Source organism: Vidua chalybeata, chromosome 3 (genome assembly GCF_026979565.1).
Source record: "Vidua chalybeata isolate OUT-0048 chromosome 3, bVidCha1 merged haplotype, whole genome shotgun sequence".
In the NCBI taxonomy this organism is placed as follows: Eukaryota; Metazoa; Chordata; class Aves; order Passeriformes; family Viduidae; genus Vidua; species Vidua chalybeata.
This window is the reverse complement of record NC_071532.1, coordinates 52,312,478-52,328,512: the sequence shown is the minus strand read 5'-3', so window position 1 is coordinate 52,328,512 and position 16,035 is coordinate 52,312,478. Positions and strand designations below refer to the sequence as shown.

General features: G+C 41.2%; 1 protein-coding gene across 5 annotated transcripts in view; it reads right to left on the bottom strand.

Annotated features, from left to right (window-relative positions):
* The window catches only part of PHACTR2 (phosphatase and actin regulator 2), a 130,751-nt gene that overhangs the window by 10,678 nt on the left and 104,038 nt on the right, over nucleotides 1-16,035 (bottom strand). For 4 of the 5 annotated variants that reach the window (XM_053938525.1, XM_053938522.1, XM_053938524.1 and 1 more), the window contains exons 5-9: nucleotides 14,668-14,901; nucleotides 10,536-11,085; nucleotides 8,393-8,592; nucleotides 6,364-6,520; nucleotides 4,211-4,266 (exon numbers count right to left, since the gene is read on the bottom strand). In XM_053938525.1, the coding sequence (XP_053794500.1) occupies nucleotides 4,211-4,266; nucleotides 6,364-6,520; nucleotides 8,393-8,592; nucleotides 10,536-11,085; nucleotides 14,668-14,901 (1,197 nt within the window). The remainder of the gene's footprint in view (nucleotides 1-4,210; nucleotides 4,267-6,363; nucleotides 6,521-8,392; nucleotides 8,593-10,535; nucleotides 11,086-14,667; nucleotides 14,902-16,035) is intronic. The other variant, XM_053938526.1, reaches the window with a different exon arrangement.

The window sequence follows — 16,035 nt, the reverse complement described above, 5'->3', positions numbered from 1 at the left end:
GGCCACCTGAAATACCGTTTCTCTGTACTTTGGAGGAAGATAAAATACCTTAGAAAACTTGCTCTAGACATTTGGGAAGGCTGAAGGTTAGCTGCCTATCCCAAGCTGTGAAGCCACATCCCTGTGGAGAGCAGATGACCGCACAGTAGGATGGCTAGACAAGGAAAAACCCCTGAAAAAGGGCAAGCATCTTAGTGACTGGGCAGAGGGTCAGGTACCCCTTGGAGCAGGCCATCTTCTGGAGGATAATTCCAACAGGAGGCACCATGAGTTTCCTTAAATCCTGGGAAAAGGAGGGGGGTATCAAACCCAAGAGGAACTGACACTCTTCTGCATGAAATTGGGGACAGGATTTTATACGTTCAAGCTGGTTTACTTCTAGGAATAAAACTCAAGAGCTAAAGGAAATGGACTGAAATATTGTGGCTGCTAGTAATATACTGTATCTGCTGTTTGGCACACAGGCTCCTGACTTGTACCTAAAGGACCCATTTCCCACCTCCAGCCTGCTGGGGAGAGTCTTGCTTTAAGCCTGGTGCTACAGAAATGCTGCCTGGATACAAATTCCTACAAACAGTAAAAACTACACTGTGTTTTTGGTCTTTTAAGGTAAAAGTTTTGAAAGTTGCTATAGGGAGTTAAGAAGATGTTTGGTGCTAAAAATAATGGGTCTGGTGCTCCTGGTTCCTGTAGGTGTTGTGGAAAATTCCAGCCAGAGGGCCAAGATTTGGCTGCAGGTATGAAATGACTCATTGGCCAAACAGAAACACATTCATGCACAGGAACACACTTATCACAGCTTTCCACCTTAAAAGCAGATCTAATCTGTGTGATGTGGAAAGAGAAAATATAAACACAGCGTTCTCAGCTGCAAGTCCCCTCCTCAGATGTCCTACTGCTGCCCTACTGGCAAAGAACCAGCCCAGCAAGCGCCCTTTGCTTGCAGAAGTCTCTGATTAGATCCCAGCAAAATTATGGCTTCCCTCCTTCCCTGCTCGCAATTCCTAGGAGGTCAAACTGGGATTTGACTCCTAATTGAAACAATTTTGTTTAGCATCAGTTATTGTGGCCGTCAAGTTAAATAATCCACCAATCAAAGCCAAACAAGCAGCTTCCCTGTCATCTATACATTATTGCTCTTGCAACTTTTACCACATTAAATCTGGTCACCTTCTGTTCTGTGGGACATTTGTTTTGTAGCAGAAGGGGAGAAGAAAAGAGACAAATTGTCCTGCCTGAGGACTGCTCCATTCTTGAGCAAAAAGTACTCCTGGAGCATAAAACTGAACTTTCCATTGTGTCCCTATGGGATTAGCTATGTTTAGACTTCTCTGTGGGCTTGCTAAGGAAAGAGAAAGAGAAGACAAACAAAGCACTTGCTTCTTGCAGTACTCTCAAATGCATGAAGCTGTTTCTCTCTCCTGGTTTTACAAGCAAAGATAACCATTAATATTTCTAAACAAGCATCGAGAGCTAAACTCCATTTTCTACAGACCCATTACTGGCAGGCATGCAGGTGCACTGTATAAGAAATTCACTGTCCCTTACAAATACAGGAAAAAAAATACAGTTATCTTAATCTGAAATTCTTGGAAGACTAAAAAGTTTCTTTGCCATAATGCAATACTATAAATACTGTTGGTTGAAAGCCAGTGCACAAGAAGCCTGACTTATAAAAAACACAGGGCTTTATGTATTCCTTCAAGTGGACTCTTGAGTTGTCGCAACTTTGTTTTAGTGTGGGAAGTCTCAGAAGTCTGGATAGTTTTATCCAAACAGCTTTTATACAAATCTGCCTGCAATGTCTTGTGATAGTACTTGGAAACAGGATTTTCAGTAACCGGTTTATCTGCAAATATTATCAAAACAAAGCTTCTTGCAAAACAGAGTTGCTCACTAACTGGAAATACAAAAAAAGGAAGAAAAGTAGGGATTTTTTTTTCTGAACCTCTTAGAAGATTTTGGCTGAAGTTTATCCTGAAGTAAACATTTGGACCTTTACCACTTAATGTAACCTCAAAGTCTGATAAATATTAGTCAAAACAATACATCCCCTTAGCTGCAATTTACATACCCACAATAATATAACTCCTTCTCTCTATCCACTGCTTAAAAAATATGAGGAAGGACACTTTATGAAAGAAATCCCAACTTACTCACAAAAGCTCACTACACCAACAAAGGCATTTAAGAAGTGTAAACATTTTCAAATGATCCACAGGAAGGAATGGCAATAATTTTGATGCAAAATATAACTGCCTTACAGCTTAGAGAGAACTTGCACCCTGAAAGGACTCTGAGTCAGACTCTCATCGTAAACCCTGTCTTGCTTTTGGCTTGCTTTGGTTTTAATAGATCACTTTCAACTTGAAGTATTTGATATCTCAGTGATGAGCAAAAAGCAGTTCCTCCATGTGCTCGCAAGGGTCTCTGTGATTTTCAATTCTGCTTTCCAGCCTTTATTTTTTGCTCTCCCTGGCCTCTTTAAGACACCCCCCCAGCAGCAGCAGGGGAGGATGGCAGGAGGCACTGAGTGCAAAGCCTGGTGCACTGCCAAAAGCTTAAAGTAAACAAGCTGAAACAGGAGAGGAAATATATTAACTGCTTTCCAGTCTTGAGCTACTTATTGCAAAAGAAGTGAATGGATAAACACTGGCAAAAGGGGACATTAAATACATGACAGATTCGCTGCTGGGTTGGTTACCCTGAGATAAGTGAGAAAGGGCAATAAGGGAGCCCAGCTGGTGCTCCCAGCTCAGTGGCTGTATCCTGGCCCACCAAAGATGTTTTGGATTTACCTTTCTCACACAGTCCAGCATGAACAGTTTGTCACATATAAAAAAAAGTTCTTATTTCCAATTCTATTTTTATTTATCTGTGAAATTTATAGGTTTGGAAATTACAGTTTTAGAAGGTCTATTCACATTATGTGCCGGACAGGAGTCCCCTGATCCCTCTCCTGTGCAAGCATGAACTGTAGCTTGCCTTTTCAGTAAGACATGGCACTATTTGGCATTTGAAAGCTCAAACAACAGTAAGATTTCATTAGCATTTTATTATCAGGATGGTCTGCCTGAAAGCCAATAATTGCCCTCTCCCTGATTTGCTAGCCTGAGCAAGTGACAGAGTCATCAGTCCATGGATGCTGTCAGGTAAATATCTTATTTTCTTTTTTCCCCTTCCCAATAACATGCTACACATCAGGGCTGACACCAGGGTTGCACAGATGAGCTCCAGCTTACTGAACAATTGCTGGAAATAACAGCATCATACCAACTTGTTGATCAGGTGTGAGAAGTTCTCATGCCTTAAGAGTTTTTTTGTTTGTTATTTGTGTGATTTGTGATTTATTGCTATAAAGTGTCTTTTCTTCATTTATTTCTTCTACTTAACCATCACGTACTAGCCACCTCTGCAAGATGAACACAGGACTAGGTGGAGCTGGGCATGGAAACTGTTGCACTTTGTGTTTAGGTAACATCTTTATTATGGAAAGATTCATTAAGAAAGACAAAACAAAGCTTGTTCTGAAGAGTTTGCCAGCCAAAGAACAGAAGCAACATAAGTAAATGGCAGAATAGGTATAAAGGGTAAACATCTAATGTACTTCCTCCACCACTGACTATCTGAATTACAGACTTTTTTTTTCAGCAGGGATATGAGGAAGGATTTAATCAATGGGAAGATATTCAGTGAGAATCTCATGCATGTTTCAGTACAGAAGACATTTATGTCAGAAGTGAATATGAAGGCCAGCATGCTGAAGTAGTTGGCATGTATCTATTGACTTTCTGCTGAACACTTTGTCTTTCCTCTTTCTGCCCCTCCTTCCAACCTCTGCCCTTCCATCCCACCTGCATCTACAACTGACATTCCTTTCTCCTCCTCCTCCTCCTCATAAAAATTAGGTGGAAGGTTAACCAGCCTAGAACTATTTCTAAAGAGTATCCAAGTCATTCCTGGTCTTTGGGACCAACTTCAAGAAGTGAGATTGTGATTAGTAAAATTTGCAATATTCAATAAAGGGAATTTTCAAAGCTACCATTACAGGTTAGTGTATAAATCAAGTGATGACACATTATTTTCTAGAACATCATTTCTCTCTGGTTATGGTTCTAATATTGGAACAACAATGATGGGCTTCCATAGGAATCCAACACATGGTCCCTTTCTAAGCAAATACTATATGAAACCTGAAAGAAATACTTACGCTTCAGGATATTTCTTTGCTCCAACTCTTCAGTTGTGGGCCTCTGGCTAAGTCTCCTGTGAGAACAAAGTAAGTGATTGATTTAAAACCAGATCTAAATGACACATTAGGATTTGTAATACAGCTTAAAAAATGTAATTTCTGGAAGTCATTTCCAGGCAGTTACAATAACTGCCAGAGTGGCCATTTGTTTTAAAAGATGTAGTGTTGCCATTTGAACACATGAATAACTGATACTTGAAAAATATTACAGAATTTGTACCAGCAAATTTAAAGTCCTCACAGGTATAATTTTATGAATAAATCCATATACCTTCTTTGTTCCCAAGCATCATATCATCATTATAATCAGTTGTGCAATTGTTAGATTATTCTCAGATATTTTGAATGAATTCTGATATTTTTGATATTTTGAAGTCTTACTAAAATTCTTTAAAAAACCAAAACCAACAAAGCACATAAGCTGTTCATTCATCATTAGCTTGTATGTACAATACAATTGGGAGCTTTACCTGAAACCTAATTTTATTTAGCTACCTAAATATAATAACTGCCATTACAAAAACCCCAAACTGAGATATTAATTTTCTGATTTGTACTGGGAAGAACATGGTTGATGTTGTCTCTGTGTTTACTAAACAAGTCCACTTGTTCACTTGAGGAAAGGAGCAAGAAAAATTTCAGCAGTAAAACTAATTTTGCAGGTGTGTTCAAGATAGGTGTCTCTGTTCATCAACACTCACACAGTACATTACAGACTGTCTTTAGCCTCGTGACACTCTTCCACTTCAAATCACTCTTGGACTTACTCTTAGATTTCACTCTTACTCTTAGATTTCTCCCAGAGGACTGGCAGGTTTACCATAGGTGACCAGTATCAGCTGGTGACCAGAGCAGGTGGGGACCTGAGACAACCCCGACTGAGCTGTGGGAACAGATTTCCCACCAGACCTCGATGCTGCCAGTGCTTTTATGAAACTGGCATCAAACTTGGATGTGATTTTGGGTACGAACACAGCCCTGATGTACACAGATACTGTCTCCTGCCACCTAAGCAGAGCTGTGCGCATTGCTTTTCAGCTCTCCAGCAGAACCCACAAAGCAGCTTCTGCAGCTCCAGCCCCCAAGGGAGGACTGACAAGCAGGATGTGATCACCAGAGCTGGGATTTGTTCATGAAAGTGATGATAACAACCACAACTCTTTATTAGCAGAAGAAAAGTGACCCTTGGGCTCTGCACAGTAGATGTATCACTCTTACAGTTCAGTAATGAAATAGCTGCCTTGGACAGACACACAGTTCACAGAGCAACTCAGCTCTTCTGGGTGTTGATGCAGGGCTATGTACTCTGTATGGGAGCAGTACTGACAGGATTACCTTGTATCTGGGAATCTCCAAAAAAACACAGGACACCCTCCAAATCTGAACAACATTCCTGAGCCAAACAGAAACAGGGACAGGTCTAGCAAAATACAGGCATGCTGTAGTCTATTCTCAGAGACCACAAAAGCCAAAATAAATGTAAAGATTTTTTTTTAAAAACCTGTAAAAGGCAAGTGAATTTTTTAATGCAATGTTCTCAAGTCCAGAAGAAGAAAGTAACAAACATCTCAAAGCAGTTTAACAGCTTGAGAAAGACGTGCCTCAGAGGTGAGTACAGTAAAACACTAAACACTGACCAGCTCAACTTCTTTTGCTGGGATCAGTATATGATAATGAAGGACTTGGAGAGCCAGAGGAAAAGGAGAAGGGTCAGAAGGGACAACGTGCACAGGCATGCTCTGGGGGTCAGAAACTAGTGCTCTGTCTGAGATGGGTATACAAGTGGAAGTTCTGCTAACAAATTTGAGAAAGAACCAGAACTATGGCATTGATTATTGTGGACTCATTCTTACCCTCCTCCTCTTCTTTCCTTTTTTAACCAAAGTACCCAAAACTCCAAAAGCTCTCAGATTTTGTTTCTTGCAGGACAAAAAAAAAAAAAAAATCTATTATTGAGAGTTTAAAGTTTTTGAGAAATAAAAACACTGGACAGTTGTACCACAAAGATCCTACAGCGCACATTGGGCTGCATTTAAAACATGAACCCAGTGTTCTCACTTCTCTTCCTCCACCTCCACCCAGTGAAACCACATTGACCCTGTGACTGATACCTCACAAGCTTTGTTCCAATCTGATGTCTGATTTCCTGCCTCTCCTCTTCGGATGTACACTGCAAGATGTTTTTGTCTTCTAACTCTTTCTTAGATGGTCTGTTGCCAAGTTTGATAGCAAGAGTATCCCTACGACGAATTTTACTTGCCAAAGAGCCTGAGGAAAGGAGGAGCAGGGTAGATTTAGTTCATTCATTCTCAGGTTACAGACACAAACTCTGAGTAAGAACTTTAATATCTCCCCAAAGCAACTTTGTTCCCACATGCAGGAGAGGAATTTTAATTAACATCAAAAGAAAAATTTTAGCTCAGTTAATGAAAATAAAAAGCTAAAAGGCTTGGAGGGAAAAGCTACCAGCCAAATTGATGCAAACATCACTTGTCATCTGTGAAGTGATAGGATAAAAATGACAAATCTACACTAAAATCTCTTTGAAGTCTAATACATTACAGGTTGGCTTATTTATCTACTTAGTATATTTAGCAACCTGCTGCTCTTTTTCTTCAGTCTTAAATGGCTTAGTCTCATTCTATCATAATTTCTCTCATTCTTTCAACTTTTTTTTTCAATTACCACTTAGTTCTTTTATAGTGCTTTCCATTTCTAAGTTATTTGTAAACTAAACTAAAAAATACAGCTTAGAAAAGTGCTCTGAGTGCCTGTAAAGTAACCTAGGCAGGAACCCCCAGACACTGAAGCAATCTGTGCTCCATAAAACTGACACTGTAGGGACAAGAGCTTTGCAGCTCAGCCAGCATTAGCTTCAGCCAGCTGTGGAAGGAAGGGCATTTTTCACAGCCTTTATAGTATTTCCTTTGTGTCTTGACATTCTGACCGAGGTGGGCTACATATGCCTTAGGTTGGCAGATTTTCACTGTGTAAGGCAGTTTGGTAAGACCACAGGCTCTCTGCTCACTTTTCATAAAACACTGTGCTGCTGTGTGAACACAAGAACTTTTGGTTTCTATCACTTTGGGTTGTATTCAAACCCAACAAAGAACTGCAGAAGACTTCAGCCTCTTGAGCTACCTAGCACTTCACCTTCTCCTGCAACAGCGGCAAAGAAAAAAAAAAAAACAAAAACCACCTTCATTTTGCCTCATGCCACTTTGGTACACTGGACCTTGGCATTTAAACCTTTGTTGAGGACAGTGAAGCACCTCCAAAAAAGCAGTGAGCAAGGCTTTCAAACAATGGTTTGATGGTGATTTTGTACTGACATAAGGCCACCCTGGAGGAGGTAGGGGGAGGGCTGCCCTCCTTCGTGCTCCTGACAGCCTGCTGCTGCCACCTTCTTTGCCCAAGCAAAGGAGAAGCCTTTGGGTGAGCTGGATCACAGAACCGCCAATTCTATTGAAAATCAGCTCAACAACAGCTGCTCCTACAAAAATAAACATGAACTCTAGCCTAAGGAAAAAACAGCTGGGAGCAGGGATTAGGCAGAATGGGGGCAGGACAACCCCTTCAGCACAGCAGGGCTTCTGCCCAGTTAAGGTGATGATAGAGTCATGACCCCAGATGAAATTTCAAAGCTGTAAAACTTAGATGTAATCTACTGTGATCTGCTCTGTCTGCTAAGGTTGCTCCAATGCTTAAAACATCCTGATCAAAGAGGAACAAGTGACTTTCAGACAGTGAAGCTGCTGACTGATGGGCCTCCTCTGTCATCCACCACACCTGTAACTCCCACAAGGAACTGATGATGTGGGCAAGCCAAATGAATGGCTTGTGATGCCCAAGGTCTCCACCTTGTCCCACCCTCTTGTCCTCCTGAGCCTGTTCCTCCCACCTCCGCTCTCCTCCGTGCAATGATTGATCTGCTCTCGCCCATGCACAGGCCCCAGGAGGTTTCTGATTGTAATTGCCTCGGAGAAGCAGGACACTCATTTCTCAGTATAAAATACTAAATTCCCTAAAAGCATTCCCTACAGCCATTCCTCTCTCTGCCTCACACTAGCATGGGTCAGGCATGCTGACAAAACGCAATCTGCAAACGGCAGCCTGCAGCTTTCTGGGCAGGATGCTTACTTTCAGTACTTGCATTCTCGTCGTCATCATCATCGTCATCATCTGTGTACAGGATCGGCCCGTCCGAGTCCGAGTCACTGCCATGGCTCTCTCTGCTACTTTCACTCTCAGGAGGGGCAGCAGCGTCAGAAGCCTCCTCCAGTAGCTCAGAGAAGGCTTGATCTGGAGCCTCCCCTTCCTGGTCTTCTTTGGGAGCTAAGCTGTTTATTCATGAGCAGATAGGGTGACACATTAATGCAAACAGAACAAAACACAATGAGAAGCAATTGAATAAGCAAGGATGAAAATAAAAGTTCTGTTAATCAAAGTAATTACTTCCTAAAAAACATACATATATAAGACATTTTTAACATATGCAGATATGTATCAATGTATTTGTGTTAGGAAAAAGGATGCAACAATCCTGAATGATGTGCTGTAAAGATTGCATTAAGACAAATCCTAATTGTTTTTGGGGTTGGTGGGTTTTTTTTTGGTTTTTTTTTTTTTTTTTTTTTTTTTTTTTTGTTGTTTTGTTTTTTGTTTTTTTTTTTTTTCTGGTGGGGTGGGACCAAGAAAGAAAACAGTTCACAAAGCTGAGGGTGAGAGGAGCAAGTTGGAGAACAGATGGGAATGCAAAGTTTTCTGTTCTGGAAACCTAACCCTATTAATTGTAAATACAGTCTCACTGCAGTTTAGTTCAAAATGTTCATGCTCATCACTGATGAACCTGGGGATCAACAGCAGATTGCCCTTAGTCTTGGGAAAATTTTTATGTAAAGGAAGGGTAGAGCAGGGGGAGATGCAGCACTAGAATGTAGAGCTGGCAACAGATGTACCAGCAAGAATTTAAAGGAAGGTCTCTAGGCTACTGACATCTAGACTAAACCCTCTTGGATTTATATAAAAGATGCTGATTTTTATGGCAGGGAAAAGACAAATTAATAAGCCAGTTTCATTTTCCTGCCAACTATTTTGCTTAAAAAATGTAATTATGAATTTCTCTTGACCAGTTTTTACAGTACCTGAGATTCAGACAAGTTAATAGGTAGTAAAAAACCAAACACCTACTAACTGAAGCCTGAAAAAACCCTCATTTTCAAGTGTTCAAGTAAATTCAGCTATTGAATTGAGAACTTTATCTGTGAGATATTTAATGGTATCTACAGAAAATAAAGACATCTACAGAAAAGAACTCCATTATAATTCAGCATCATTTCTTGTTTGCCTTTATGAGAGATTAAAAAAACAGGGTCATCAGCTTTGACCCAATGAAGTAAGAGACAGGTTATGAACAGTGACCTTCCGGGGAAACATGAGGTACTGCAGGTGAAAGGCTCAAAGGCTCTGGGAAGGAACAAACTGTGCTGGGCTGCCACACAAACTGTTCCCAGTCAGCAGAAGAACCAGAAGAGATCCCCACATGCCTACAGTGCAAACAAACGTGGCTTCCTTGGCTGTGGTCCTAGCGCTCCTCCAGGACAGCTGTACTGCCTCACTGTGGGAACCCAGGGCAAGGGGAATATCCCCCTGTCTACCCTGGGGTGCTCTGACTCCCAGGAAAACACTGACTTTGACCCTCATTCATGGAGAAGGCCTCCTAAGCCTCAAAGTAAACTAGAGACCACAAACCTGTGAAATAGATTTTAGGGATTGTAGAGAGTAGTTTAGTATGTCACATGGGTGAGAAATTTAGATTTTAGGATTTTTAGCATATTGTAGATGGGTACAAGATGGAGCATACAGGGTGTTGTCTCGAGTTCCTTTCTTCTTTCTTCTTCGTCCTTCTTCTTGGGTTTGGGTGGTATCTTGTAAATGGGTAGAAAAATCTGCATTGAGGGTCTTTAGGGGTCAGTTATTGGGTTAGAAAGGAAAATAATCTAGGAGTCACTTCTTAATTGGTTAGTTTAGTTTTTGATTAGACTTAAAAAGACCTTGCAGCATGAGTTTGTTAGCCATTTTGTGCTGTTTTCACGCATGTAAGGTCTGAGTGCAGACAGTGTGCTGAAGTCTTGATCGGATAACAATAAAACAAGAACCTGAAGACCAAAAAAGTCCTGTGCATCTGCTTTTCCTAACAAAGAACTGCTTCAAGAGGATTTCCCCCTGCCAGGGGAGCCCTCGGGGAGTTGCCCGACGTGGGGCCCGAAAACTCACATCTCACCTTTCCATGTCTTCTCCTCCGGCATCTGGAGCGCTGCCTAGGGCTGCACTGCTCAGACTCTGGTCTGTGCCACGCTCAGTCAGGAGAAGAGGCTTTGTGTCTGACCCAGGGCTGCGTGGCCCTGCCACACAGCTGTCTGACACATCCTGGGCATCTGAGGAGCCAGCAGGCTGACTAGCTGCAGCAGGAAAAGGAGGTGGAAGCGGAGGTGGAGGAGGGGCAGCGGTGGGAGGAGGGGGCACAACAAGCTTGCTCGACTGGTCTGCGTTCTCCATGTCAAAAATTACTGTGGAAGTTTGCTCAGGCTTGGGTTTTTCTGCCTTCGCTTCCAAACTGTCAGCTGTTGCACCTGAGGGGGAAGAAGCAGCCCCATCTGGTGCTGTTCGTGGGGCTGACTGTTTCCCAGGTTTCTTCTTGCCCCTGGGAGTCCCTGATGTGCCAGATTTGCTGGAAGTCTCCTTAGAGGCTTTGGGATGAGATGATGTGGACGAAGGAGATGGTGATGAAGAAGACTTGGAGACTGGTAGTTTTTTTGCATGAGAGGAACCAGCTAAAACAAGAAAATAAAAGGCATTTTACAGTCTTGCAATTATGATTTATGAACTGTATTTTCTGCATGAATGGACTTGTGCTGGTCTTCAAAAAAAAAAAAAAACACGATTCTTCTACAGTACTTCATGTAAATGCTTGAGATTATTAAATGTTGCAGTTCCAATTTCACCTTTGTGTGGGAGACACTGAAATGATGAATACTTGCCCAAGAACAGCAGAGAAGACCAACCTCACAAATGGGTAAGAGTTTGTTTTGAGCATTCTGAATTGGCCCGTTACACTTGGCCTGGACATCATCTAAGAAATCCACTACTTATTCTAAAAATATGTGTAGTGACTTAGCTTAAAAAAAAAAAAAAAAAAGCTCCCTGGCAGAGAAAATTGCCTGACCTTTCCTACTACATGAATTTTTGGTCTGATCACTGTGAAACCCCTGTGATTTTTCTTATACTTTTCAATGAACATCTGAGGACTGTTACTGAGTATCAGTCAATTACCTTTCACAATCTCCTTCGTAATGACAAACAGCAGAGGGGCAGCCAAACAAGGGGTACTTTCAAGTCCAGCTGGGTCTGTCCTCCACAAAAGAGAGGCAGAAGCCACTGCTGTCACTCTGCACAAATGACCTTCAGAAGGGAGGAGGCACTGAAGGCCTCCTGTATGTACTGGAGGCCTTCATTTTACCAGTGACCAACTCGGGCAGTCTTGAAAATGTAGTGAAACAAGGTTTTGACAGTAGCTGCACAAGCTGGCCAAACTGGCTGTTTAATCTTGTGATGCTCACCATACTGAAGCATATATGTATAATGAATATCACTAGAGATTTCAGCTAGCCTGCATTTCCATATGCATTCCAGCCACATTTCCAATTGCTGTGTCAACACACCCATCACCTGAGATGGGAGCTTCAAACTTCTGACTTTCATGTAAAAAGTAATAAAAATTACAGACATCTAATGGTTCAGTCCTTTTCATTAAAATGCATTTGACTCAAATACTTCTGATGTAATTCTAAAAATTCATTAACTTCCAGAGAACAAATGAAAGATTATAAAGTTATATAGTAGCCTTCTGGCTAAGCTTACTGAGTAAAACAGAAAGCTGTAATAGAAATCTGCTGAAAGGCCTACTTTACTTACAAACATTTAAATAAAAAACAACCCCCCAGCAAATTGAGTGAGAATCAAAGTGCATATACTGTCCATAATAAGTTCACGATATCAAAACAGTTTTCACAGTGAGACTGTTCTCAAAGGAGATGGAAACTAATTCAAAAGACACTTTGCTGTTCTCTTCTGTAGCTGTTACAGTTTAAAAACATTTAGAGAGCTGTGAAGCTTTCAGTATATCTGAAAAAAAATATAGAAACTTCAGGCAAATCCCTATTCCTCTTTGTGCTCCCAGGTGACTGTAAAGGGCACTGTCCTGAATCAACTGATACTGCACTCATCTTCCCACATCAGGTACAAATCACTCCATTTACATGCAAAACAAAATGAAGCAGAAAAACGGCATCGACAGAAGTTCATAATTACAGTAGAAACAGAGGGTGGTTCCAAGCTGCATATTATTTAACAGAAATCTTACTGTGTAGGTGGATGGTAGAAAGAAAAGGCTCTGGTTCTGATCCCCTTCAGTGCAGGCTGGAGGTCAACAGAACCAGTTACAGTCTTGCACTTAAGAACTGCAGCATAGTACAAATATATGGCCACACAATTCTGGCTGAGAAAATGTCAAAACATGTTTCCATTGTAAAAATCCTTGTATTATTATTAGAACCTGCAATTAGATATAGAAACTTAAAAGATTTCTCCCACAGAAAACCCTCCTTCGCGTCCGCATGGGTCAAAAGTGCTGTTGCTGTTCTGTTTTTGACTGGGCTGGCTGACAATTTTCTGTCATGCCTCTTTTTCAGTAGAAGATTTGAATTCTGATTAAATGAAAAATTTAATGGCTGTTGCTTGCCTTTTGGCATACATCCATGCCTACATTTAAGTCCCATTCTTCCAGTACAACTATTTCAGTATGGAAACCTGCTGTGCTCCCCTCAGAAGAGCCATGGCTCAGCTGTTACTCATATTCCTCTCCTCTTTCATGAGACTTGATCACTGGCTGCATCATGTGTTCACTTTTATGGAGATCTGACAAACCTCTTGTACTAACACTGCTCCAAACAGCTCTACTTATTAAGTACTACCCCACTTTGAATGAACACAATGTATTTTTAATGTTGGAAGAAATTACCAGTAGAATAAGGTATATGCATGGATATATTTTACATCTGTATGGTCTACGAGCACTGGCTGACATTTCAGTAAGCCTAATAGAAGACAAATATGGAACCTGAATGTATTTTAGTATAAAAAGTCAGATACCTGACAGCTTGTTACCAACCACTGGTATAAACAGTTCTTTATGTGATGGATTGCTTTATTTCTGAAAGGTCTGCTGGTGCAAGGCTGCTTCACCTAGGAAGGGCTGAGCTTTCCAGCTGTATGTGAAATACAAACAGCAAATTCTGGATTTTCAAAATGTTTATTCTGTAGTCATCTGATGTAGTAGGGACAGTTAATACCAAGTTAATGGATATTTTATGGCAAAGTTATTATTGTAATTCTAGAAGTCTTGCAATGTTTTTAAACAGTCCTCTTCTGTATGCTTCAAATACAAAATGTGCCAAAATGTACAAGCTGTGAAGAGAAATACTTGCAGAGAAAACTGGAGGGACTGGAGGGCTTTGAAAGACAGATTGAAAACACACAGTTTGTATAAGTTTGCCAATCCATATATGGAGCCCGTTCATCACAATATTACTTGTGTTCAAATTATGTGTGGATGTTTTAGTTTTGGTCATTGTCTACACTGCAACCATTCAAACTCACAATCAGTACCTTAAGAGCATCCATCCATCCATATAATCTTTAATCTTGCATCACTGCTGAATTTTGATGTAATAGTGTGGTGATAAGTACATGTGCTATGTGCTTGATGATTGATATTTTCCATTTCCAGTATGTACTTAGAATCACAGCGCCTGTGAGAAGCCTGGTCATTTCTAATGGTTGTAATTTTTTTTTTTTTTTGTCAGCTAAACCAACAGCTATTCAACAGTCTTTTAAGATGTCTTCATGGTTTTATTCTTAATGTCTTTGTGATCATGTAATATTGTCAAATTAACTGGAATAGTTGATACTTCCAGTAGAAAGTTATAACAATACCAAATTAGTTTTACTTAGGGGTAACTTGTGCTTGGTTTCAGAAGTCACCTTCTTCCCTGCTTATTCTTGAGCTGATTCTCTGGGTAATTTTTTGCCAGCTTTCACACTTGAACTACGAATTCAGTGTTGTCTCGGATGTGCTCGGTGCTGTACATAGGTTAATTCAACAGCAAGGGGGTCTGTGTGTTGTCTGAGGTGTTTGTGGCCAGCAGAACCAGAGCCCAGCAGGAAGCTCTCTACAAACATCCATGGCATGCTCCTCAGTAACACTGCTACGTCCAAAGGCACAAGTCACCATAAGACCAAGCCAAGCAGCTCATGCACATGCACCCACGCAACTGCACTGCACGGGCAGTACTCACCAGCTTCTCGATTTGCACTGGCGCCTGTTGGCTTGGGCGGCGGGAGAGGAGGCTGCTTAGCAGGAGCCTTTCCCTTTTTTTTAGCATGAGGTGCTTCATTACCCTTATGGCTGGTGGCGGTGGAAGCGGCAATGGCATTTTTTGGTGGTAGTGGAGCTTTTTTAGGTTTAGGCTTAGGCTTAGGTAGTGGTGCAGCATGGGATGTCGGTATTTCTGGGCAGTGACCAGTGCTCTCTATGGATAAGAAAGTGAACAGAAGCCAACTGACACAGACATACACCACGTAGATTCAACAGCAAACCTCACAACAGTGACTACTTCTGCTGCTTCAGCTCTTGGGAATCAGGATAGACTTCATCTTCTGCCTCTTAATGCAGTATTGGAAAATTACTGTTCACCTCAATTCAGGATCTTCTCCTGGAAAATATTAACCTGGAACTTCTCTCAGACTCATCTCTTCTAGACTTCCAAGGATCAGCCTTTACATTCAGTATCCCAAACTAGAGTGCTGGCTTCAAACGAAATGAGGGAATGCTATTTACTTCTCTAACAAATCTCCTCAGCTTCTTTTCAACCTTACCCAGCCAAAGATCAACAAGCTGTAAAACTCAGATTCATGTGAACCTGAATGTGAACAGGGCCATTCTCCCAGCCACAGGCTTGCACATGGCTACACAGGAGAAATTTTCCTAATTTTCCCCTGAAGCAACTCATTCTTCTGAACTGCACACTGCTTGCTCTTAGCAGTTTTATTTTGGGTAACTTCCTCAAGAGTATTTTTACTCATCAGAAACAAATGAAGCTAAATAACATAGGTTATCATTTGTCATGGAAATGCTCTCCCCTCCTGCAGGTTCTTTGGGTACTGTTACACAACTGCACTTTCTAGACTCTAGAGCTCATTAATCAGCAGGAGTTTGGTCTTTATCTACATTGGGCTGTGCAATAGGAATGGCTCGGCAGAGTGAAAGAGATAGCACTGAGGACCCAATATCCATAATCTGCATTTCAGGAGACTTGACTTTGGATTTTCTTCAGGCTAGTTCTGTAGATTGCATGACTAGTGGTGGAGGGAGTACAAGTTCCTGAGTGCATCTTTTGGCTTAGTTTCATCCAAAAAAACCCTGGTTTGTTTGCATCCTACAAACCAAAGAAGGGTAAGTGGGGATGACCAGGAAATGAATTTCAAAAGGGCATGCCTAATGCCAGCTGTAATGTTAATGTAGGTGAGCCATTTACAGTCAACATGCAATTTTGCAACATAATCACTACAGCTGTAAAACCTGGTGTTCCCAGGTGGGAAGAGCTGAAGTTCCCAGATGGGAACCTTTATCTATTTAATTAAACCAATTCTATGCCCATTTTGTT